Genomic DNA, 27,834 nt, shown 5'->3' with positions numbered 1-27,834 from the left:
GACTTGCTGTTTCTCATAAAACCTCGTTGATATAGACATATATAATATATACAAGTACCTTTGATTCGAATATGTCGAATTAAGTATGCAGTGAGTGCGGTAAAATCCTGAACACGAGTTAGTGGAATTGCACTCTGTGTATCATTGAAGGTTCAATGTGCACCGCCGTTTGAATCCATCAGCGGGTGTCTTTAAATTATGTTTCAGTACTTATAACGTTTGTGAATGTGAAGCCCTGTTCAACCTGGGGCTAGAGGGCGGGGACGGTAGCTTGCAATTCCGCTAAAGGTCAACGAACAGACTCAATCAAACCGAGCCTACAACATTTTCATTTATGTCGTGTTGGGTGACCTTTGATGTTCCACTTTGTTCTATTTTATTTTCAAAACAGAGTTCTATTATCAAAACAGAGTTGTTTATGTAAAAGCTCTCCCCGTGCCTTCGGTCAGAGCTGTTATATTTCAATCTCTTCATATCGTTCAGTACGACATTTATGTTGTGTTAAGTATACTGTTTAATATTTCAGCTAAACCGTTAAGGCTGGGTGGTTCAATACTCCCGCTTTAACAGCTTTGGGTATTGTTTATTCACCACTTGGGTATAGTGTCTGTTTTTAATTTTGTCTGTTGGCAATTTCTGTGATATGCAGGCTCCATAACATCTAAGTCACACTCTAATAGTTAGTTTATTTATATAATCCGCCCATTGTTTTCTGGTTTAGGGCAAGGCCATTATTTTATCTGGGGACCAAACTCCGCATTTCATGGCATTGCACCCTGTTTATCATTGAAGGGTCCATTTACGCTGCCGTATGATACATCTGCAGATGTCTCTAAATTATATATCCGTACTTATAACTGGTAAATGTTGAGCTCTGCTCAACCTGGAGCCAGAAGACGTGAATAGTAGCTTGCATTTCCACTAACCTAACGTCCATGAACAGGTTAAATCGTTCAACCGGGCATATTTTGTGTTGGGCGACCTGTGATATTCCTTTTTATATTTTATTTTAGATTGTTGTCTGAAAACAGGGGCGTTATTTTGTTTTGGCAAGGCTTAACAGGAATCATACCACTTAGAGCACATAGAGCTTCAAAACACGGTGGTCCAAAACCTGTGTCTATACAAAATGTGGAAAAGACTTCATTAGTAAGGATACTCTAAAAAAGGGAGAAATGAGGTTTTGAGAAATATGAAGTTTGTAAGTTTAATGCCAACAAAAGCCGTGCTATGAAATGTGCGACAAAGTTTATAAACGCAAAAGTAGCGTTTCTTTACTTATAATCGTTAGGCACTGTTGAAAAAAAATGGCATCGTCTGTATACTAGTATGATGAGATTTGGAGTTGTTATAATTTCATTACAATATTGACGTTCCGCAGCGTTAAAGAAATAAGTGATACGAAATGTGTTCAACTTAGAGGGTTAAATATACATTGGTCGATTGGTTACCTCTCCTCCTCTGCAGTCTGGTCAGGATCCATGCTGTTCACTAACGGTTTCTCTAATTGCAAAAGGCTTTGAAAGCGAACAGCATAGATCCTGGCAAGACTGCGCGGATGCGCAGGCTGGTCTGGATCCATGCTGGTCGCAAACGCACTATATTTGTATTTTCATGGTGCGGTTCAATAAACGGTGATGTCTAAGAAATGCAATTAAGTTTTATATTGGCGTAATTTCTAATTACAGATCTTATCCTTTGTTGTATAAAGTAATTATTGTTTTGCTTTGGTTGTTACAAAATGTTAATTTGTTTATTGCATACTTCATTAAATGTAAAACGCTTGCGTCCACATACCCCGCCCTCCATATTAGTACATATAGTTTTGCTGAAAGTCTTCAAAACTCGTAATCAGTTACAAAGAAGTATTATCATCATGTATTCAAACAATTCTCTGTCATTTTTCCGTTTCCCCATTCCACCATGGTGGAGTGTTCTGTCCTCTATGACAGCTCTTGTTATGAAATCACAATTACAGTTGACCTACTACCAGAGGATTATTATTAATTTACGCCCATTTGACTTTTCTGCACTGGATAGGCTCGCTTGAATAACAAAGCTAATGTATAATGACTTTTTTGCACTGCCTCAAAATCACCCTGTATCTCTATTACACGTATATGCAGTTGTTTTGTTGATATCAATAAAGGAAAGAAAAGATTATGATTATATACGCCTTCAGGCATACAGACACTAAATAGCATAATGGCGGATACAAATAGTCTTCATATGTTTGCTCTGTAGAGCTATTTTCCTTATTTTCTTTGCATTTTATTTTTGCTAAAATCACATGACAGATCTATGCTTGACATGTAGGTAGCATTTTCATAATGAAATAACAACATGACAAAATTTTTCATTGAAACTTAGATCATATACCACTAGTATAATTTGGGGTCTCATTTTTAGCTGATTTTGCAGTTTGTTTGTTTGACTGAAATTATTTTTCTTGCTCCAAACATGACCCCCACATTTCTTTTGATTTATATTTAGCACAAACAATACTCTTTGAGAAAAAGTAGGTTACAGACATTTAAAATGGGTCCTGATGTGTGCTGCGGTCATTGGAAATAAGTCAATTTTATAAAGAATAGAGAACAACAACTATTTAGTGTGTTATAACCTTCAAAGTATTAAAGAACCAGTTCCAGAGATTATTGAAGTGTGCTTTTCAGTCCGTCCTGCATTCATTCATCATGTCATCCATTTTCGCTTTGTCCGTCATTCTGTCTTTCATGTCTAAATCTTTAATCTGCTCCTCTTCTATGCAAAAATGTAAAGATATATTTTATTACATTCCTTGTAAGGTCACTTCATTTATATCTCATGGAAAACAGACTTCATGATTTTGTGCTGAGATAACACTTCACGAATTTGTGCGACCTGTTTTGCTATTCTATGTAAAACAGGTACGCTTTGCATGAACATGATGAAAAGAATGAAAAGACACAAGATACAATTAATTAAACTTTAGCCTGCTGTCGGCAAGTGATTCTGCCTTTGCGAACAGTGCAGACTAAGATCAACCTGCACATTTGGCAGGCTGATTATCGTCTGCACTGATCGTTATTCAGTCAGTAAATTTTCTGTTAACACCTCTTCAAATAATATTGCTGGACAAGTCCATTTTGTAACTGTAGCAGGCAAAGGTTATAAAGATTAAAAAATATACGAGTGCTATTCGAACAAGACATACATACATACGAAGAGTTTCAGGGAAAACAGTTCTATATTAGCTTGAATATACTTACCCCCTCCCCACACCCCCCCCTCCCCGCCCCGCGTATAATATGACGGAATATACTGCACTTCTGTCTCGAGAGTATGCGTTACAAACCAGTAAAAATATATTTCCGTTAAATAGTTATTTACTTTTTTATATTGCAGACATTTTTAGTTAAACTCATTAAGTATTTCATAATTCATTGTTAAAATTAAACTCGAAAACTCACTTTTTTTTTAACTCGAATCTCACTTTTTTAAAATTTAACTCGAAACTCACTTTTTTAACTCGAAACTCACTTTTTTTAACTCGAAACACACTTCTTTAACTCGAAACTCACTTTTTAAAGTTTAACTCGAAACTCACTTTTTTTTAACTCGAAACTCACTTTTCCAACTCGAAACTCACTCGAAACTTTTTAACTCGAAACTCACTACTCGAAAAAAAGAAATCCTCGTTATTATGTCATCACAATACTACGTACGTTCCACACAGTGATAAAGAACTAAGGGATACCAGATGTGTTTCGCTTAGAGGGTTAAAATATACATTGGTCGATTGGTTACATCCTCCCTCCCAACCCCAACCCCCCAGAAAATGAAAGTTTTGACGCCTAAAAGAAATCGTTGTTTCCAGTAACATGCTCAAAAATTTTAGGGTAGGTAGGTCGGAAACCTTTTTGGAGGAATTTCTTTATTAAGTGAGACTTTTCGGAAATTAATTTATGTCAAAAAATGAATACAAATAAGGGGTTATGCTTTTAGAGCATCGGTAAGATGATTTCTAACATCAATGGCCATGTTTAAAGCATAAAAGGTGCAATTTTGCAACTGTTTTGTTAAAAAGTTGAAAAGAATATTCTCCAAGGCCATAAAACATTTATGGTCGGGCCAAAAATTTAGAATAGGTCGAGATATCGGAAACAAACAATTTTTACGCCTAACCCAGAAAACCGGCAAAGTTTGTGCTATATCAGTGTTTTACTATCCTTCAAGCAACTTAAAAGGGTGGATATCAGTCTGAGCAACATGGCAGTAAAAATCAACGATGATATAAACGTTGATGTCTGAGAAATGTAATTAAGTTTTATATTGGCGTGACTTTTAATTACAGATCTTATCTTTTGTTGTATAAAGTAATTTTAAATGTTTTGCTTTGGTTGTTACAAAATGCTACTTTGTTTATTGCATACTTAATAAAATGAGCCGTGCCATGAGAAAACCAACATAGTGGGTTTGCGACCAGCATGGATCCAGACCAGCCTGCGCATCCGCGCAGTCTGGTCAGGCTCCATGCTGTTCGCTTTTAAAGCCTATTGGAATTGGAGAAACTGTTAGCGAACAGCATGGATCCTGACCAGACTGCGCGGATGCTGGTCGCACACCCACTATGTTGGTTTTCCCATGGCACGGCTCATATTGTTTTTTTTGAAAGTCTTCAAAAGATATTAGGTAAAACTCGTAATCAGTTACAAAGAAGTAATATCATCGCGTGTTTTTCCAATACAGAAAACAAAAGTAAGTAATTTTAACTAAAAAATCAATTATAATTGTATCCTAAAGCAAGTCGGTATAAACCATAGTTCGCATTTCATTTCCATGCTATTTGCATACCGAAATAATAATAATAAAATAAACTCCACAGGTTGCCTAACACGACAAAAACTGAGCTCATACCAGAGGTTTACCATGGTTTCCTAGTTGAACTCTCGGGATTTTGACGAACTTCTGATGGATGAGAATGGATTGAGCCCGTTTATGGAGAAGGCATGGTAACGTTCACGACCTCTAACCCCGAACTGAGCAGAACTCAATTGCATATATTAAATGTACCAAAATACAATTTAGAGACATCAGTAAATATGTTCATAAGGTGGGGTACATAGAACCTTCAGTGATATACAAGAGCACAATACTACGAAGAGCGGCATATGGTACCCAGTTAAAATAATGAACTAAAAGACTTATTTTCCACTAGTTGGTAAGAAATTATGGAAAGTGTGTAAACGTTGATACAAGCACAGAACTTTGAAAATTAGGTACAATAGTACTAGCTATGTAAGCAAGCAGCACTTCCTGGCTAATCGTACAATGGTCGGAAAGAAAGAATCCCCCATTTTCCTCCAGTTAAAGTTGCATTTTCATGTTTTATGTAAGCCAGATCCTGTTTCTATTTCATTATGGACCTATACTTGACATTTTGGTAACATTTTCAAGGAGATTTTATTTGCTTTTATAGAAATGTAAACAAACATACTTACACATGTGTTCGTACCAATATTCTACTATGAGCTGTCAGTTAGGAAGATATTCCGTAGTGTTGAATTGTCAGACAAAAAAACTCTCTTAGAAGATACACGACCCCTACTTTCTTGGTGTTCTTTTATGGTGTGTATGTCATTATTTTAGTTATATTTTATTGTACATATATACAGAAACACAAACAAAAATCACATACATCACATATGTCATATATACAAATGGGTTGGGCCAAAAGGTATGACAACATTATCGAGGGCCCTTCCCAGATGTATGTCATTTAAGACCATAGGGCTAGTAATCCTTTTTACAATAGGCCTGGCTATGTGTTGCAGCTCTCAGAATATTGCTAATTTTATATAGAACATATAGCAAATTTATTTACTACTATATACCCATAACATAGCCAGTCCTCGAGTACATCAAAAGGGAAGCAAAATCTAAAAGTGTAAATATTCAGTCACGATGGCGGTAATTTAAAACTGGCTTCCTGAAATTTATCAAAAACTATTATAAATACACATGATCGAGCTGGTTACACAAACTGAGAATATCAAAATTAAGATGGCCACTATTTCAAAATGTCTGCCTTAAATTCTATCAAATACGAATAGTTCAAAGAGGTGAAGCTGTATAACGGAAATCATTCCTGAAAATACGTTTAAAATATATTATCTAAATGCTGCTTTTTTATTTATTTCCAAAAAAGCTGAACGTATTTTTTTTCAAGTTTTATTCATAAGTTTTTTAATATAATAAATATTTATTTTACTGAAACATGTTTTACTTTAAGTTATGTATGTTTCTGTACCTTAATGAAGCTGTCTATATATATATATATATATTCTGTGGGAAAGAAAAGCAGTATTTGCAATATTCGTGTACATAAAAAATTACGTCAGTAACTTTGAACCCACCCAAACAAATTTTTTTTCTAATAAACACTATAAAAACACTTTATAAACACTGTCAAAACCGCTTTTTTGGTGTTTGTTAGTGCGTTCCATTAGTGATCCATTGAAACAATCAAGAAATGGTTGCAGTGGATCGCTAACGGAACGTGTTCCATTAAATGGATCGTGATTTTGAAGCGAGTTATTAACTTTACAGAGCCATTCAGGAGGCGTTCTCCTCTTTTATCAGGAAACATATGGTTTAAATCCATCCAAGGTACCGTAACAGCAGATCTTCTAGTTGCTATGGTTATGTTATGTAATCTCATCTAAGGTATAATATAGAGGGACAGAAATTAGTGCATTTTGTAGGTTGTAAGTGAAGGGGTTGGAGATACGGATTTACTGAAGAGAAAATGGTGGTTGTTATTTCATTTAATTTCTATGATTTACAACTAAAGGTATTTTCTTAATACATGTACTTAAAATTCAGTATAAATAAATGCAAGTTAACATTGTGATTCGATCTTTATAGAGATTTCATTGTATGTTAGAATTCAAAGATTTATCAAATGCATAACACATTCGTTTTTGAAATGCTGATTCTAATGACCTGTATATTACTTTCTTATATTGAAACTAGTTAATAAATATATGTTTCTCTTTGTCTATATCCATATTTCACAAAATTTAAGATGGAATTTCTGTTAGCTGCAGGATTTATCAAATGATTTGTATATAACTGCATCCAAATGATCATGAAAATGTTGAATGATTGCTATATACATTATTTAACAAATTACCGTAATATTTGAATAATTTTAACAGAAAAATCTTTTCAACAGTTGCTGCATATCTCTGCAAATCCAGGCTATATTATATACCCATTCACATAAACGATTTGCCAAAATTGAATGCATCAGGTTTTTTTTTGTTTGGGCATAGACCGATAATGTCAGTAAAAAATAGAATTTGACCTGCTACTGCTAGGCAGATATCTTAGGAATTTTTTAGAAGCAACAAGTTACATAGCCTTACTTATTTGGCTTATTTTACGATCTGTTATTTTATAGTTTTCATCCCTCTAAGCGACTGTCAGAGGTTATCACGCTGTCCCAAAACTTATCATTTGGCATACAAATTAGATCTAAAGTACATTTCCTATGAAATATCAAAACACAAACACATTGAAATACAAGAGCTGCTGTCATTAAGCTGCCAGTGTACATTGCCCTTGCTTTAAACGTTCTGCGTAATTTTGGAATGTGCATCAGCTGAGACAAACAATTTTCGTTCCATTCAGTCCGGTAAAGCCGTACCGTACGTGACGTGTTTTATTGCAGACCTTTAGTAGGTCAGCATGTCACGGTCAAGACGACACTGTTATGGTTAATAAATTACGGATAAATGTGGATTTATTTATTCATAGATGGTATGTCAGCCTTTACTTTGGTAAAAAAATATGTATTTTACCATGCGAAAACTGTCATGTTGAGAATTTCCTGTTTTGTGAATGGTTTGAATGTTCAGATCAAAGCTTTTACGTGGATTGTTGTTAAAAGTGCACCTGTATTCGGACTTGTATAGTTTTTCTTCTTCCAGTAAAGTGCACATCGTCACGTGAGCACAAAAAATGCTTCTTTTATGTCTATGCACTTGTCCAAGTTTTGCAATATCAGTTTGCAGTTTTGTCAGCAAATTGGCCGATAAAGTTATGATCGTGAATTAGATAGAATTTGTTGTTGATAATTTTGGCAGGGCCAGGTATCTGTAAGCGTAACTAAACCTAGAGGTCTGGTTACTGGACTTCTAGAAGGCCTGTATAAGATAATACCGAAACTGGTATTTGAATGGAGAAGTATATGTTTAACAGATGATTTTGAAAATCCAAGTTTCAAATAAGGCAGGAACCAGTTCCCTAGACAGCAAACTTATAAGTATATGTGCATAGGCTAGGGAACCAGAAGTTTATTTCTATGCATAAAGTAGTCAAAATAATCTGATGTTTAGATTGTTTTATATTTGTGATCTGCATTATCTAAATGCTGCATTATCTAAATGCTTGTGCGTACAGCGTATAGAAATGGTTAACATCAATCTTGTACTGTACATACATAGGTTTAAATCACCAGAAAATTTGTATCTTTGGAAATTATTTGTTAATTTTTATATAAATTAATGAGAATTGAATCCCCTTTGATACAACATAAGTTTTATTTGAATTTATCTCGTATTTGCAACAAAATCAGCATTTAAACCCCCATATCGGCAGTGATGAAAATTTCATTGGAATTTTCCTCCACTACTTTGATCTTTCGAGTGTTAGACGGGAGTGGAGATATTGCCCGTAAGAAAAAATAACTTAATATTTCCTAGGATTGTGTCAGATTAGGTAGACTATGCATAAGCTGCCGAAATTCACATTGGTTCTTTTAGTAAGTATCATGCATATTACTAAACTTGATTAATTTTACCATTTCAGCAAGTCATGCCCTCGCATAAATTTATCTGGCGTGTTTATCATGTCATCAAAGTGTCATCAGCGCATACTATAAAATTTATAATTTGTCAAATTCACGACCATATTTTTCTTGGGTTTAAAGGATTATAAATAGATCTACTTCTGCAAATTATTTGAAGGCAGTGGCTAGAGAACTGGAACCAGTTCTCAAGACAGCAAACTTATTCGTCTGGAATCTGGTTAAAGTAAATTTCAGTGATCTACAAAATGTATTTTATGTTGAACATGTTGAAAGATAAACTTGTAAATATCTATTCTGATGAGCTATAGGTGTCAAATTGAAATTTTATTAAAGACATAGATGGTATACCTGGTGCATAAAATTGAAATCAAGGTTTGACAATAAAAAATGCTCTCTTTAAAATTTTAAAAAGCTCGAAATGCAACAGGATACATAGCAATAAAAGTGCAGATCTGTTTTTTAAGTCTATGGTATTAACCGGGTATATGCAATATAGGAGCTGATCTTGAAGATTCATTTTAACCTTAAGCCTGCTAAATTTTTAGAATGGACTGGTCCATCATACAATTAGGGCCAGTACCATTTATTATCTGAAGGGGTGTTCACTGAAAATATCTGACTGAGTAGCGAACAGTGCAGACAATGATCAGCCTGCACTGATTGCAAAGGCAGAATCACTTGCCGCCAGCAGGCTAAATGTTAAAAAAATTCAACAGTGGATTTAGTTTTGCGGGGGTACTGTGACTCAACTTTAGATATGATCATATTGAAAATGGTTTAAAATTTTGCAAATTTGACTTGAGCCGCGTCATGAGAAAATCAACATAGTGGCTTTGCGACTAGCAGTCCGCGCAGTCTGGTCAGGATCCATGCTGTTCGCTAAGTTTCTCTAATTCCAATAGGCTTTGAAAGCGAACAGCATGGATCCTGACCAGACTGTGCAGATGTGCAGGCTGGTCTGGATCCATGCTGGTCACAAAGCCACTGTTGATTTTCTCATGGCACGGCTCACTTGTTCTGGTACCAGGAAGGGAGATTAGACAAAAAATGCATGGAGTACTATGTACATTCTCACTTCTGTTTAATTATTAATTTCCCAGTAGACATGATAAACATCAGATCTTTTTAGCAATAAACAGTAGAGATGTACAACAATCATGGCAGAGGTTTCATTAATTATTGAAGTAGCAAGTGGAAGTAGCAAAGTACAAAATGTAATGTGTGGGTCCTTTCATTTAGAACTTGACTTACTACAGGAGAAGTCTCCAGGAACTGACTAAGAAATATTTAATTCAATTTCAGCTGGAAAAGGCAATGAAAATAAGGCCTGTATTCCAGGCCTTGTTTTGCTTTTCCTACATGTCCTACAGTCCTAGGCAACAAAAATGTAGCTCATGAATAAGTTACGACTGGTCATCAAATGTCTATTAAATAACTGTCTTATATAGAACTTTGGCTAAGTGCATCAGGGTTATCAAGCGCTGTTTCCTTTGAATTTGACTCTTATGTATTTATACCCCCACCAGGGCTCGTCTGTCATTTGCCAATGTAGCCAAATGCTACAAATTCAAAGAACTGGCTACAGATTTTTGAAAGTGGCAGCTTTAGAATTTGATTAAAATCTGGCCAAATTTTAGCATTTCAGTTTCAATTTGGCAGTTCTCTTAAAAAAAAAGTGGCTACAACTTTCTGAGGCGACAGTGGGGGCCCTGCCCCACCAAACATGTTTTGGGGAGCTATATAGGAGTCAGTTTGGCATGTCCCGTTGCGTTGCGTCCTGTCCCGAAATCTATATGCCTGGAAGGATTTTAATTTAATTTCACATTATTATTCCTCAAGACCAGATGACGTGTAACTGTTGAACACATCATCTATGCCTGATGGTCAAAGGTCAAGGTCACAATTCAATGTCAAAGGTTAGGTGTTTGGTTTTTGCTCCATAACTTCTATGTGCCTGGAAGGGTTTTATTACTAGATGGATTTGATTCAAACTTAAAATAGTTGTTCAGCATCATCACCCATATCATATGACACAAGGGCCATAACTCTTGCACCGATATTTCTTAAATGATGCCCCCCTTTTTACTTAGAATTTCAGGTTAATGTTTTGATACACTTTCACTTTATCTCAGTTATTACTAAATGGATTTGATTCAAATTTAAAATAGATGTTCCACCTTATCACCCCCATCATGTGACTCAAGGTGCATAACTCTGACACCAATTTTTCATGAATTATGCCCTCTTTACTTAGAATTTCAGGTTAATTTTGATGCATTTTCACTATATCTCATTTATTATGAAATGGCAGAAATGTATTTGATTCAAACTTAAAGTAGTTGTTCCACATCATCACCCTAATCATATGACACAAGGTGCATAACTCTTGCACCAATATTTCCTGAATTATGCCCCCTTTTTGCTTAGAATTATACTTATATAGTGTTTTGATACACTTTATCTGTACCTCTTTTATTATTTGATATTTTTTAGCACAGACTCAAGCTATTGTGCAATATTCATCCACCATGGATAGTTTGAGATTGGCTACAAACCACTAATTTTTATGCCCCCAAAGGGAGGCATATTAGTTTTCAACTGTCCGTCCGTTCGTTAGTTTGTTTGTTCGTTCGTCACAACGTTAACTTCTTGCATGAAGGCACTTTACTCACGAACCAATGCACCCAGGACCTTCAAACTTCACATGCTGATAGTACTTATTGAGTACACCACCCCTACTGACTTTGGGGTCACCAGGTCAAAGGTCAAGGTGCTGCAGGGGCATTTGTCACAATTAGTGACAGCTCTTGTTTTATGCAGTTATGGCCCCTTTCCAACTTAAAATTTGCTAAACTCATGGTTCCTGGACAATAACTCAGTGAAAGGCTTGACAGATTTAGATAAATTTTGGTACATAGGTTTAACAACATAAAATGTAGGTCAAATTAGATATAAATTGCATCTTCTTGTGACCATGTCTTTCTTATGGTTGCCATTCATCTGTGACAAGACTGTAATGTGGTGGTATTCACTACTCCTGTGACAGTTCTACTTTTTCTTGTTTTATAGCTTTGGAGTCATTGTTTATGTACTTAACAGGAATATTTTGAAAAACAAAATAAATATGTTAATGAAATACTTTGGCCTATTTTACAAAATACTACAAGTACAATATATAAACACATGAAGAGATGACTTCATATTTGCAATAAAGATGCGAACAGTCCAATTCAACAGGCCAACCATTTACATGTAGCTCAGCTTAGCTTAGGAAGAGCCCAGATTTGCGGATCATAGGGCCATGAGTTCAGTCCTGGGATAAGACGTTGTAGTCCATGATGTTTTGGTAAAGACATTGTATCTGAAATCATTCATCCTCCTCTTCAGATTCATGTGGAGAAGTTGGCAGTTACTTGCTGTGATCGGGTTAGTACTGGTACAGAATCCAGCAACACTCTTAAACTTACTTCCACTGTAAAGCATACCTGAAAACTGTTGAAAAATGGTGCTATAAACCCGAAGCAAACAAACAAATTTATCAACATGTGACAGAATAAATCTGATAGAGTGGAACTCATGAAACCTAACTCAAATAAAAGGATGTTTACAGACATTGCTGAGACAACCTGATATATTTTAATTGTCACTGTCCTGTCTCATCCTATAGAGGGGTAGCAACTATGAAATATCAGATCAGAATATAAGGCATCCCGATAATCCTAAGCCAAATGAGTAAGCTACTGGAAACCAATCTACATCACATTGTATTAACCCTTGTCATGCTGAACATGACTGATTCTGCCTTTGTGACCAGTGTACATCATGATCAGCCTACACATCCATGCAGTCTGATCAAGATCTGCACTGTTCGCCATTCAGTCAGTATCTTTTTGGTAAGCGACCCTTTTAATAGTTAATGGTACTGTCCAAATTGAAAGATTATAGAAATTTAGCAGAGTAAGGGTTAATCAGTTTCTGCCACCAACAAACTATCATAATGTATATTGAATACTGGCCTAGTACAATGTATGAATTTGTTTTCTTTAAATTTACCAAATGTTTGTATTATTACAGAGCTTAAGGGCAATTAGAAGGTCATAATCGTTTAATGATTAATCCATTTATCGGTACTATAAGGTCATATGGTCAGTTCTTTGAAAGGGAAATTTAATTCATGCCATTTAGGTGTATAAATTTCAGAAGACAAGTTTGTCTTGATTTGGATTTTAACATAATATCTTTAGGCTTTTGGATAACATCTAGACTTGCCTGTTTCTCTGAAACTACTAGTATTGAACATATTTCAGCAAAATTTATTATCATAGGTCAGTACCTAGCTATCAGCATTTTGTGGTTACTTGTCTCTTTGTCTGTCTGTGTATGCAGAGTTTCCTTTGGGTCAATTTCACTTTGTGCCAAAAGATTCGCCAATCACAAAAAGTTTGCACCAGTGGCTCCAAAGTGGGAGCCAATAGACGTAGTCTGTGAGAGGCGACATACCACTTTTGTTCGATATAATAATAATTACAGGCATTCAGAAACAAACATGTATTTATAGTTATTAAAACTGATTTCAATCATTTAGATACCAGTTAACTGTGTTGGCTTCATCACGAGTGACATTTCTTTTCATTGTTTTAACTTCGCTACAAACAACATTAACCAACACCTGGTACCGTAATTATCTAATCAGCTGGGTAATTAAACTTGTCATTTAATCCAATAATACAATTAATTTTACCCAACACAATGTCACTAGCTACTCAAAACACTTTTTTCAAGTGTTATACAGGTGAAATTTATAAACAAAACATCATCTATAACTGATCACATGCGACCTTTACCTTGCATCCCCGATATCTGGTCTGTGAGAAAGATCAGATCGCTTTTTTTTTGCTTTTTTGTGGGCGCCACTAATTTTTAGCACCAGAATTTATTTTTGTCGCATTTTGTGTCATTGGCGACCAACAGCAGGAATCCTGTGTCTGTTATGGTGTCTGGTCTGGTCTGGTCTCAGTCTTGACCCTTGACATGTGTTTTCATGAGGCTCGACAAATCAAATCTTTTGTTCATAAAATTCATGAGCAGAAGTCAGCTGCAGGCAAGTGTGATTTCTGAACAAAATATAGTAAGTTCAATAAAAATGTAGCCAGATAGCTAAACGACCTAAAACACAACTCTTAAATCTGCTCCTCACAGTTATGGTATCACATTAGAGTCACTTTAGCTAGATGCTTGATAGTGCAGAACCAGATTCCAGTATGTGCCAATTTTAATGGACTTAAAAATAGACGCTATTTTGTAAAAGTTGTTTTTCCTAGTTAATTGCAGGATTCAGACCATGTAGCAGGACAAGTGAACATTCTAGGAGGCCTAGACTAGCTACTAGTCTGATAATAAGTTTTTTTTATATACTAATGTATTTCCTTGTCAGATATCTTTCATTTATAGACAGCTCCCTGTTATAGACTGCTCCCTTTTGAATATCTGGCTGTATTATCATTACATTCGGCAGCAAGAAAAGGTAACCATGTTATAACTATGAAGGGAAGTAATTTAACATAAAATATGAGAAGAGACTATGACTGGCAAATGTAAGGACTGAGACCAGTCTATAGGAGGCCCACCTTTGAGGATGAGTTGTGTTTTTAAAGACCCGCCACAACATAGTGACCTACTTTTTTCTTCCACATATATAATGCAGCAATATTACACGATGTCAGGTGGACAATTTAGGCCCTCCCTGAATAATTGTGTTTACAAAACTTCATCTGCAAACTTATTCATTCATTCTCTTTTCAGTATAGTTTTATAAACATAGAATAATAACTGTCTTACACTGTAGAAACAATGTGGCCTAAAGTCACCTTAATACATCAAGTACTGTGCATAATATTACATTAATTTAACAATATATTGAGACATTAAACACATTGTCTTGGCCTTATATAATATTATGTTACTGTCAATTTATAACTAGATACTTTCTTCATGCAAAGCATGTATATTTAGTTTAAAAATTACCATCATGGAAATACAAAATCTGTGGCGTGTCTTTAAGAATTTGTCAGCCCTGCTTTGTCTTAAATGTCTGCCCTTGGTGTTTATCTTGTCTTGTCTAGGTATAACTGACTTGTACTGCAGATTGAATTTCAGCCACAATTGATATAAAGTTTCAATTCGAGTATAATTTTGCAAATCATCAAAGTGATATATTGTACAGTGTTCTAGTATTTTGATATTCGCAGACTGATCAAAGGAATCTTTTGAAGGAAGTAAACTAACAGTAGAACAAGGAAGTTAAAATTATAGTCTCTGCTGTAACAGAATAGAAAGATAATGATGATATGAGCTGCGCCATGAGAAAACTAACATAGTGCATTTGCGACCAGCATGGATCCAGACCAGCCTGCACATCCGCTCAGTCTGGTCAGGATCCATGCTGTTCGCTTTCAAAGCCTATTGTAATTTGAGAAACCGTTAAACAGCATGGATCCTGACCAGACTGCACGGATGTTGGTTTGCTCATGGCGCGGCTCATATGTAAATCATGTTTCTGTTTCAAATAGCTCAGGTGCTGGTTCCATTTTTCAATAAAGTCTGTAAATGATTGAAATTCATGTAATATGTGTGATTTATGCCTCTATAAATACATGATAGGCAGGTGTTTTATGTAATAAAGGAAGACAGTATTTTATCTAAATAATAATTAATGTACTATGAAATGGACCTGATGTCTGTATACAATCCTAAACCATGTGCATTCATCAGATCTGTAGGGTTTGCAGTTGCATAAGAGAAAGCATTTTACTTTTTAAAGTTATGGAAATGATTGTCTGTGTGTGATTGGAAAAAAGCAACGCTGTAAGAACACTTTTCAGGGGTTATCAAGAGGGGAAAGGGCCCAAGTCTGTGATTTGGGCGGAAAAATAACTCAATATTTGGGCAAAGGGGAATAAAACACCTAATGTAAAGTCAGTTTGGGGGGAAAACTGCATGATTTTAAAGAAATTTTCTGAGGGGACAGCCCCTATTATAGAAGAGGAAAAAAAACCTGCTTTTATATAATCTGGCCCTATATTCAATTTATCTCTTTATGTTATATTCCAATAATTATAATTGCACATTTATTATAAAATATTGTATATAAATTAAGAAATAATTTATAGCAAAAGAGTGTTTTGACTATTTATGCACGATGGGTTGTTATACGTTGGGCGTAATAATATCACGAGGGCACAGTCCAAGTGAAATTATTAGTATGACGTATTACCGCCTGAGTGTATAAATAGAGTTAAAACACAGTTTTGCTAAAAATTATTTCGATTCTAATGTGCCCTTAATCTAAAACAGTAGATAAAATGTAGAACCTATACTGTGTTGGTGCGCCATAAAACCCAAATAAATAAATAAATAAAATGCAGAAGCGCTCTTTCTTTGTCGCAACAAAAGGTTTGACGTCATCGCACGTTAACATGACATCATTCTAGGATTAGAGTGTTTTAACAGAGACAGGCATATTAGAATATAAGGTTATGGTCTCTTTTACTGTTATGACCTTTTATATTAATATGATACTAGCAGAAAATTATTTGTCAATAAAATTAAATTAAAATCAAGTTTAATTCTTGAACAAATAGAAAGATGTAGAGAGTTATTTGATATATGCATTTTTGGAAACAATTGCTATTCATTGTACGCTGATCATGCTGATATAATGTCTCGGTAACTATTGCAGTCATGTTTTGGATTGAAACTACACAAGACATCCAGGCATCAAATATACTTACAGAAGTTAACGAAGTATGATAACTCTTATTTCAATTTAATGGAAATTTTGGCCCATTTTCAAGAGATAAGATTTGGTAAAAAGCGGTAAAAGTAAAATTTGCTAGAAATTGACTGTCAAGTTGTATCATGAAACTACACACACAGCTTCTTACACATTAACTTAAATTTACATGGCTAAATTTCTAAAATGGACTGGCATATCATAGAATTTGGGCAGTACCATTTATTATTCAAAGGGGTGTTCACTGAAAATTTACTGACTGAACAGTAAACAGCGCAGATCAATATGAGCCAGTGCAGATCTCGGTCTGCACTGACCGCAAAGGCAGAATCACTTGCCACCAGCAGACTGTCAAAAGGTTAAACAAAATTATTCATAATATCGAGGGGTGAATGGGAAAGAGTTCTAAGTGCATATAAATAAAGAAGCACTTAGAACTTTTTCGCATTCACCCCTCGATATGTATACTTGCATTTCCAAGTTATTCTTGAATCAGATAGTTTCCTTCTGCATCTAATACAAGTGACAGACTGTTATGATACAGATAGGTAAATATAACCTGACATGAAATCTACTAGTAGTCAGCATTAATATAACTCTTTCTTTTCACAGTGCACTTTTATGTCAGAACTACACAAAAAGATGCTACTGGCTGAGTAGCGAGCCTTTTTTTTTTTTTATCATTTTGAGGCTACTACCAACGCTGGTAATATTGGGAAAATACCTCTTTAAATTGTCCAAATTGAGAAAAATGGAAACTTTATAAAGTATAATTGATGTCTTTTTGAGTAACATGTTAAAATGTGTAATGGTATTTTAATAACTGATTACTAAACCTTATTGAGTTTAAAAAAAGCAAAACAACAAAAAAAAAACTAGGTTATAACAATGTGGTGGGGAGTTACAGGCATGGTCCCCGCCCATCCTTCTGTCCGTCCATAACAAGTGTCTGCTCCATATAACTTAAACCCCTTGAAGGGTTTTCATGAAACTTGGGGTAAATGATCACCTCATCAAGATGATGTGCAGAACTCATGAGTCAGCCATGTAGGTGCAAGGTCAAGGCTGCAACTCAAGGTCAAAGGTTTGAGCCTTCCATTTTGAGTCTGCTCTGTATCTCCGTCATACATGGACTATAAAGTATACTTAACAGCATCAATGCTTTCATCCAATACATGTATCATCAACCCTTTCACTATCTTTAACAGGGGCTGGGGATATAACTGTTTTTCAGACTGCCTTGTTGGTTTGGGATTGTCTCCCTATACATGTGATAGCTTTGTAGGGAAAAAAGCCCGGAGTAGACATTTTGTGACTGGTCGTATTGTAGACATTTTTTCAAAAAGGTCAGCCTTAGCAACAGTATGGTAGAGGTCGTCATAGCAGAAATAACGCTGTTCTGTTTGATGAGATTTTGGCCACTGGTTCAAGCTTGGCTAGTTCCTCATTTTTAGCTTGACTATTCGAAGAATAGGGGAGCTATCCTACTCGCCCCGGCGTTAGCATGAGCGTCACACAAATGTTAAAGTTTACGTACCACCCCAAATATTTTCAAAGTCCATTGAGATATTGCTTTCATATTTTGCAAACTTGTCTACCATCATGACCTCAGTCTGTAAACAGGAGCAGACAACTCTATCAAGCATTTTGACTGAATTATGGCCCCTTTTCGACTAAGAATATGCTTATTGTAATGTTAAAGTTTGCGTACCACCCCAAATATTTTCCAAGTCCATTGAGATATTGCTTTCATTTGCATACTTGTTTACCATCATGACCCCAGTCTGTAGACAGGAGCAGACAACTCTATCAAGCATTTTGACTGAATTATAATTTGAACAACCTTGGTAGAGGGTGACATAAGGACCATATGTGTGGAATTATTTCAAAATCGGACAATTGGTTTAGGAGGAGCTTTGGTAGAGGACCACCCAAGAAACATCATGGCCAAGTTTCATCAAAATCCATTCAGTGGTTTTGGAGGAGATGTTGTTTAAACACAAATGTTGACGACGGACGTTTTTGACGTACGGATGCATACACAGACGATGGACAATGCATGATCACAATACCTCACCATGAGCACTTTGTGCTCAGGTGAGCTTACAAGAGCTGTCAGTTGATAGCGCGCTCAACTGTTCTCAGTGCTTGGTAGTATAATATAAGCTATGAGTAAAACTTTATCATTACAATAAGCATATTCTAAGTCGAAAAGGGGCCATAATTCAGTCAAAATGCTTGACAGAGTTGCCTCCTCCTTTTTACAGACTGCGGTCATGATGGTAAACAAGTATGCAAAATATGAAAGCAATATCTCAATGGACTTTGAAAATATTTGGGGTGGTACGCAAACTTTAACATTACAATAAGCATATTCTAAGTCGAAAAGGGGCCATAATTCAGTCAAAATGCTTGATAGAGTTGTCTGCTCCTGTCTACAGACTGGGGTCATGATGGTAAACAAGTATGCAGTTCGACATGTTCAAACTGTACTGTGGTCACAAACAGGAACATTTGAACATTTTATTTCCGTAATAAGCCATTTCTGGCCCATGAACATTTACAAAACATGTTTACAATAAATACTAGTATGACATGCAGGTCAGATGGCGAACAGAAACACATACAAAACACTACTAAGCATCAGAACATTACAGGTAAATAGTTTTCCCTATATTTTCTATATAAAACTAACATTTTTTAAAGAGCTACCAAACTTAGCTAGATCCATTTCAGAGAACAAATCCTTACCTCATTTTAAAGAGTTATGATAAAACTGATATAAAATGAAGAGAAAAGTAGGGGTCATGTATCTTCTAAGAGAGATTTCTCTGGTCACATTTGTATACTGTAAAATTACATCAAAATCACACTGCTGTGACCTGGAAGTACTACTCATATTAAAATTGAGCTTCATTTCACCAAATACAACCAAGCACTGAGAACAGTTGAGCGCGCTATCAACTGACAGCTCTTGTTAGCTCACCTGAGCACAAAGTGCTCATGGTGAGGTATTGTGATCATGCATTGTCCGTCGTCTGTGTATGCATCCGTACGTCAAAAACGTCCGTCGTCAACATTTATGTTTAAACAACATCTCCTCCAAAACCACTGAATGGATTTTGATGAAACTTGGCCATGATGTTTCTTGGGTGGTCCTCTACCAAAGCTCCTCCTAAACCGATGGTCCGATTTTGAAATAATTCCACACATATGGTCCTTATGTCACCCTCTACCAAGGTTGTTCAAATTATACCGATTCGTCAAAAAACATGGCCGCTAGAGGGCTTGGTCACTTTTCCCTATATAGTAGAAACTAGTTTCTGTTTAAATTTCATTGTGGATATATTTTTGACATTTTGGTAGGAACAATGGGAGAGCTGGTTGTATTTGGTGAAATGAAGCTCAATTTTAATATGAGTAGTACTTCCAGGTCACAGCAGTGTGATTTTGATGTAATTTTACAGTATACAAATGTGACCAGAGAAATCTCTCTTAGAAGATACATGACCCCTACTTTTCTCTTCATTTTATATCAGTTTTATCATAACTCTTTAAAATGAGGTAAGGATTTGTTCTCTGAAATGGATCTAGCTATGTTTGGTAGCTCTTTAAAAAATGTTAGTTTTATATAGAAAATATAGGGAAAACTATTTACCTGTAATGTTCTGATGCTAAGTAGTGTTTTGTATGTGTTTCTGTTCGCCATCTGACCTGCATGTCATACTAGTATTTATTGTAAACATGTTTTGTAAATGTTCATGGGCCAGAAATGGCTTATTACGGAAATAAAATGTTCAAATGTTCCTGTTTGTGACCACAGTACAGTTTGAACATGTCGAACTAAACTGCCTGAAAATTGTAATGTTCAGAAAGGTTAATAATGTACATGTAGGATCTCTGAATATCTGGTAGTTCTACAGTAATGTTCGCTTTATTTCCCTTAGCCAGTTAATATTTTATTGCATATTGACACCATTTTAAGACATAATAAAAGACACCTGTGACCTGGCTATCACAACAGCTATCTTGAATACATCATTGCTCTGCTAAATGATTCAGGCCATGAAAATATTAATATTTTCCAGGAAAAGATTTTGTGGTTCCCAGTGTCAGTCCAGAAAAAACAAATTTGTTTGTTTTGTTTTCGGTTTAATGCTGTTTTTCAACAGTATTTCAGGTATATACATGTAGTTACGGGCAGTTAACCTATTAACCAGTGTTTCTGGATTCTGTACCAGTACAAACCTGTTCTCCGCAAATGCCAACTTCCTCACATGAATCAGAGGTGGGGGACAAATGATTTCAGACACAATGTCTTTTATCAAATTCTCAGGGAGAATTTACCATACGCCTCGCCCAGGGCTCGAACTCCTGACCCCTCGATCCATCGATCTGCACTTTTTCTATTGAGCTAAGCGGGATGGCTGCGAATTTATGTATCTCAAGGTCCCTGAACACAGGCAATCATTAGACCCTTGTGTTAAGTTATTGATCTGGAACCAGAATAATGGTCTACAGACAAACATACAGACAGACTTGAGCAAAACCTTTATTACACTTGGCAGTATAAGAAAAGATTATAAAAAGACCCTAATACAAAATGTTATGTACTTCTTGATGACGGCCACCTTGCTCTTAAGACACTGGGTTTCATTTCCGATTTTGAAATTAACGGTGGTTAATTAGTTTTTGGTCAAATAATTTATTTATTTGAAACTCTACAACTGAACATTTACATATTATTATGTTCACTGAGTGCTGATTAAATTCATTAGTGGTGGATCATTTAGGTACCGGTATATATTATTAATTAATCAAGGTTGCCGGCTTAAAGTTTTATTAATTAATCAAGGCTTAAAGTTTCTTACATGCCAGACTGGAATGAAGGAAACTGAAATAATAAGATGATAATGTGTTTACTTTCAACCATTGTGAAGTTTTTTGATAAATATGTTTGCATTTAAGTTACCTTCCACGAAATTGCAAGCATTTATATCTTTATTTATGATTTCCGACTATGCAGATAGCAATTGTTACATTTAAATTCCATTTTGTTAACTTGTAATCATGAAGTACCGAAACCCTATGTTTAGAACGTGAAATTGAAAGTATAGTATTTTTATCGGTTTTCCCATACGGCAGAAAAACAAAACTCCCTGGATGTAAACTAATATGAAATAAGGCAATGCCTCAATCAGGAATGGTTACAGTCCATCAGCTTGACCAGAAATATTCGTTTGTATCAATTTAAAGGTAGATTTTGGAATAAAAAACAATACTGCCCATATTTGTACTGATGTGCGAGATGTGGTTCGGACAAGTTATGTGGACGCTTATTACGCTTATTATGTACTAATCCAAAGCCAGACACTCTGTGCACATGCCGGAAGACCACGTTTTTTAATTCAATAGTATAATATCTCATTCGGTATATATCGCATGTTACCATAGAGGGATTGAACCCAATTTTCGTCGCAAAGAAAATCGATAGGATCAATTCCCTACCAACAAAGCAGAACTTGCCAGAAGTTCTGAGATTTCGGTGAGATTTGCCCGTAACTCGTATGCATTGGTTTACAAAGTGCTCATAATTTTTACCTCACCTGAGTCTGTCAGAGCTTTTGTGATCACCCTGTGTCCGTCGTCCATCCATTAGTCCATCCGTCGTCAACAGTTTGACTGTTAACACTCTAGAGGTCACAATTTTGACCTAATCTTAATGAAACTTGGTCAGAATGTTATCCTCAATAAAATCTTGGACGAGTTCAATATTGGGTCATCTGGGGTCAAAAACTAGGTCACCAGGTCAAATCAAAGGAAAAGCTTGTTAACACTCTAGAGGTCACAATTTTGACCCAATCTTAATGAAACTTGGTCAGAATGTTACCCTCAATAAAATCTTGGACGAGTTCAATATTGGGTCATCTGGGGTCAAAAACTAGGTCACCAGGTCAGATCAAAGGAAAAGCTTGTTAACACTCTAGAGGTCACAATTTTGGCCCAATCTTAATGAAACTTGGTCAGAATGTTACCCTCAATAAAATCTTGGACGAGTTCGATATTGGGTCATCTGGGGTCAAAAACTAGGTCACCAGGTCAAATCAAAGGAAAAACTTGTTAACACTGTAGAGGTCACATTTATGACTGTATCTTCATGAATTTGGTCGAATTGTAATCTTGTATGATCTCAAGTGCTCAATTTTGAAATCTGGTTGATGTAGGATCAACCCTAGTCACTATGTAGATCAAAGGCAAAGTTAGTTAACACCTAGAGGCCACATTTATGACCCAATCTTAATGAAACTTGGTCAGAATGTTACATCTGTGATCCATGGTCAAGTTCAAATTGGGTCAGGTGGGGTCAAAAACTAGGTCATCAGGTTAAATCAAAGGAAAAGCTTGTTAGCATTCTAGAGGTCACAATTTTGGCCCAATCTTAATGAAACTTGGTCAGAATGTTACCCTCAATAAAATCTTGGACGAGTTCAATATTGGGTCATCTGGGGTCAAAAACTAGGTCACCAGGTCAAATCAAAGGAAAGCTTTTTAACACTGTAGAGGTCACATTTATGACTATATCTTCATGAAACTTGGTCAGAATGTTAATCTTGATAATCTCAAGGTCCAGTTTGAATCAGGGTCATGTAGGGTCAAAAACTAGGTCACTAGATCAAATCAAACGAAAAGCTAGTTAACACTCTAGAGGCCACATTTATGACCATATCTAAATGAAACTTGGTCAGAAAGTTAATCTTGATGATCCATAGGTCAAGTTCAAATCTGGGTCAGGTGGGATCAAAAACTAGGCCACCAGGTTAAATCAAAGGAAAAGCTTGTTAACACTCTAGAGGTCACAGTTTTTGCCCAATCTTGATGAAACTTGGTCGGAATGTTACCCTCAATAAAATCTTGGACGAGTTTGATATTGGGTCATCTGGGGTCAAAAACTAGGTCACCAGGTCAAATCAAAGGAAAAGCTTTTTAACACTGTATAGGCCACATTTATGACCATATCGTAATGAAACTTAGTCAGAATGTTTCTCTTGATGATCTATAGGTCCATTTTAAATCTAGGTCAGGTGGGGGTCAAAAACTAGGTCAGTAGGTCAAATCAAAGGAAAAGCTTGTTAACACTGTAGAGGCCACATTTATGACTGTATCTTCATGAAACTTAATCAGAATGTTAATCTTGATGATCTTTAGGTCAATAGGTCAGGTGAGCGATACAGGGCCTTCATGGCCCTCTTGTTTATCATTTTTGTCTTTTTTACATTGGAAATTAGATGTCTGGTCATGCCCCAAAATTAATTGTTTATTTTTAAGTGCCATGGACGACAGTTAGTGATTTGGTGGTATTTCCAATTGAAATCATAGAAGTATACGTAAAATTTAACAGTTTTCACTGCTTCAGTAGTGCAACTGAAAACAAAATTGTTTGATCATGTACAAGTACAACAATTCTTTTCTGTAACGAAATTTAATTGTTCTGTGGAAAGTAGCATCGAAAATAGATTTCAAACCAAATTGTGCACAGGGTGAATTTGCTTTTGTTGCTTCACATAACAAAAATACAGCCATTGCAATATTTAGGTTGTTGGAGCAGAGGTCAGAAAACCTCAGAGAAATATCTGGGTTTCAGATGCAAAGGGTTACTACTGTAAAAGCAGAAATGTTTGCGAGAGTTTAATTTTCGCTATATTAGCGAGGTCCCGTATCTCGCGAACATTAATCCTCGTGTAAATATTTACTATAAGTGTAATACAAAGGAAGCAAACCTCATCACTACACAAACCTTCCCCAGTGTGTCATATTTACAAAAATTGGCTATGTATATTGTTTCTGTATAATGTTAAGACAGACAGAATAAACCATATGCATGTTGCCATTAAATTTAGAACGAAATGGTAATTTTTGTTTGCAGTGTATTTAAAGCCCTGACTCGCGGCTATTCAAGTTCTGTGGTGTGTATGCAACCCATGATTACAATAGGTAACAGTTAACGACCATGCTCCACACTTTAGCAAGCAGAAACACAGGTATTTTATGTAGAATTTTATGTAAAATAGACTCTTGTTTGACAGTTGTCACTATTCATTGTTAAGATTTTCATGCTTTTTCAGTGACAATTTAAGGTTAAAGGGTAGGACTGGAGCAGGTCTTTAATTAGACGAACATTGATATCTTTGTCCCTGGATATAGATTACATGTAAAGCCTATAGCCTATAATGTAAATACTTACTAAAGACCTGCTCCAGTCCTACCTTTTAACCTTAAATTGTCACTGAAAAAGCATGAAAATCCTGACTATGAACAGTGACGCCTGTCAAAGCAGAGTCTATTTATGTAAACTTCTATATGAAATACCTCTGGCTTTGCGTGCTAAAGTATGGCGCGTGGCCGTTAACTGTTACCTATGGTAACACAATAGAATTTGAATAGCTGGGCTTTAAAAAGCTGAAACCACAGCAGATTTACTTTTTAGCACACCAAAGCACAAAGTGCTCAAGGTGAGCTATTGTGACCGATCATTGTTCGCGTCGTCTGTCAACATTTGCCTTGTGAACACTCTAGAGGCCACATTTGTGACCCAATCTTTATGAAACTTGGTCAGAATGTAAGTCTCGATGATCTCTAAGTCAGATTCGAAACTGGGTCATGTGGGATCAAAAACTAGGTCACTAGGCCAGATCAAAGGAAAAGCTTGTGAACACTCTATAGGTCACAGTTGTGACCCAATCTTTATGAAACTTGATCAGAATGTTTGTCTTGATGATCTCTAGGTCCAGTTTCAATCTGGGTCATGTGGGGTCAAAAACTAGGTCACATGGTCAAATCAAAGGAAAAGTTTGTGAACACTCTAAAGGCAACAGTTTTGACTCAATCTATATGAAACTTGGTCAGAATGTTTGTCTTGATGATCTTTAGATTAAATATGAAACTGGGTCATGTGGGATCAGAAACTAGGTCAGTAGACCAGATCAACTCTGGTGAGCAATATAGGGCCATCATGGCCCACTTGTTTTACAATTTCGCAGTTACAAAACTTCGCTTACATACTTAATATTTCAAATGAATTTGAGAACTTTTGACCCAGCAAAAATATGTGCTTTTACAATAGCTGAAAAAATTCACTAAGTGCAATATCTGGGTTACAGCAGTAGAGGTCCACAAGCTGTTAAAATACACCCAGTGCAGGAGCAGAGGTTATCTAGGTTCAAAAATACACCCAAAGATTCTATTTTGTAATGTAACCATGTTGCATAATATTAAAATTTATAATAACTTAATCAGAACATAAATATAAATATATTTGCTTTGTACGCCTTTGTCATTGTATGTTTCACTTGAATGGGTTTCTAAAATGCTATAAATAAGGACATTTCTTACATGTTATTTATTAGTACATTAATTAAATATAATAGAGAAATGTATCTTTTTTCATATTGACAAAAATATCATGTATTTGCTCACTGGTACAGAACTTGCATTTAGGAAGAATGTGAATTTGTATGATATAGTTAATTATGTCTCCCACCAGACATGTTCTTCAGTCTGTCTGTCCGTCACACTTCATTTCCGATCAATAACTGGAAAACCATTTCAGCTAGAACCAATCACTTGAGAACCACTTGACCCAGAATGTTGAAACTTCATAGAATGATTGTGTGCAGAGTAGATGACCGTTATTGATTTTGGGGTCACTCCATAAAAGGTCAAGTTCACAGGGGCCAGAGTCTGTCACACTTTATTTCTGATCAATAACTGGAGAACCATTTGACCTAGAACCTTCAAAGTTTGTAGGATGGTAGGGCTTTTGGATTAGATAACCCTTAATGTTTTTTTGAGTGACTCCATTCAAGGTCAATGTCACAGGGGCTTCAACATGGAAAACGCTTTTTGATCAATAACTTGAGAACCACCTTACCCAGAATGTTTAAACTTCATCAGTATGATGACTGGACATGCAGAGTAGATGACCCCTATTGATTTTGGGTTCACTTGATCAAAGGTCAAGGTCACAGGGGCCAGAACATGAAAAATCATTTCTGATCAATAACTTGACAACCATTTAACCCAGAACCTTCAAAATTCATAAGGTAATAGGACTTGTAGAGTAGATGACCCCTTTTGTTGTTGTGGTCACTTGATCAAAGGTCAAGGTCATAGGGGCTTGGTATGGAAAACTGTTTCTGATCAATATCTTGAGAACCGCTTGACCTAGAACATTGAAACTTTATAGGATGATTTGATATACAGAATAGTTGACCTCTATTGATTTTGGTTTCAATTGATCTAAGGTCAAGGTCACAGGAGCCAGAACATTGAAAGCTTGTGGGATGATTGGACATGCTGAGTAGATGATTCCTGTTGCATTTCAGTCAATAAGCCAACTATCAGCGTCTCTTTGATTTTTGCTCCTGTCCCTTATTGACATCTTGCTTGTTACTACTGTGCTTTAGGGGAGACATGCGCTTTTCTACAAAAGCATCTTATACTTTAAAATATTTTTATTTCAATAAAATGATATCCATAATCTATGACAAGAACATGAAAATATTTGTGCCTTCGTGACATCCTTGTGTCTAACAGAACTATTTTTAAAGGCATTGTCCTAGAGATTGTTTGACAACAAAATAGAAGAGAAAAAAATTGGTATCAGGAGGTTAATACAATATTTCTTAGGAAAGCATTGAAATTTGATTGCTGACAGAATATTTATTATGGAAACACATGAGAATTAGTTGTTTTTACTAACTTTAGCATTGAAAATCGAAAAGCGTTTGTAACGCTTTGCTCGGTGGTAAACTGCCTTAATTTTAAACATATCTGTATTTAGCGCACTTAATAAATAGTCCTCTGTGGCTGTACTGGTAAAGGCAGCAAAGTTTTAATTGCCATAGAGGGCCAAGTTTGATTCCCAACATGAGCATCTTTTTTTTTTTATTTGGCATTTTTAGGTCACTTGTCAGGTAATGTGAGGGTGAGCTTTTCTGGTCATCTGTATGTCATCCATCTGTCCGCAATTTCTTGTAAACACAGTAGAGACTGTATTTTGCAATCAATTTTAATAAAACTTGCACACAACTTGTATTGGCATGATATCTCAGTTCCTTTAGAAAACTGGCCAGATCCCATCATGGGTTCAAGAGTTATGGTACCTTAACTCATTCTGCCCGCACGA

General features: G+C 35.8%; 1 protein-coding gene across 1 annotated transcript in view; it reads left to right on the top strand.

The window, feature by feature from the left end:
• Positions 1-7,705: 7,705 nt before the first annotated feature.
• Positions 7,706-27,834, top strand: part of LOC123559747 (nuclear receptor subfamily 1 group I member 2-like) — a 107,070-nt gene continuing 86,941 nt past the window's right edge. Inside the window, exon 1 of the mRNA XM_045351808.2 lies at positions 7,706-7,806. Within this exon, the coding sequence (XP_045207743.2) occupies positions 7,804-7,806 (3 nt within the window). The 5' untranslated portion in view covers positions 7,706-7,803. The remainder of the gene's footprint in view (positions 7,807-27,834) is intronic.

Source organism: Mercenaria mercenaria, chromosome 10 (genome assembly GCF_021730395.1).
Source record: "Mercenaria mercenaria strain notata chromosome 10, MADL_Memer_1, whole genome shotgun sequence".
NCBI classification, from domain to species: domain Eukaryota; kingdom Metazoa; phylum Mollusca; class Bivalvia; order Venerida; family Veneridae; genus Mercenaria; species Mercenaria mercenaria.
Note: the sequence above shows the minus strand (reverse complement) of the source record. Positions and strands in the feature narration are given on the sequence as shown.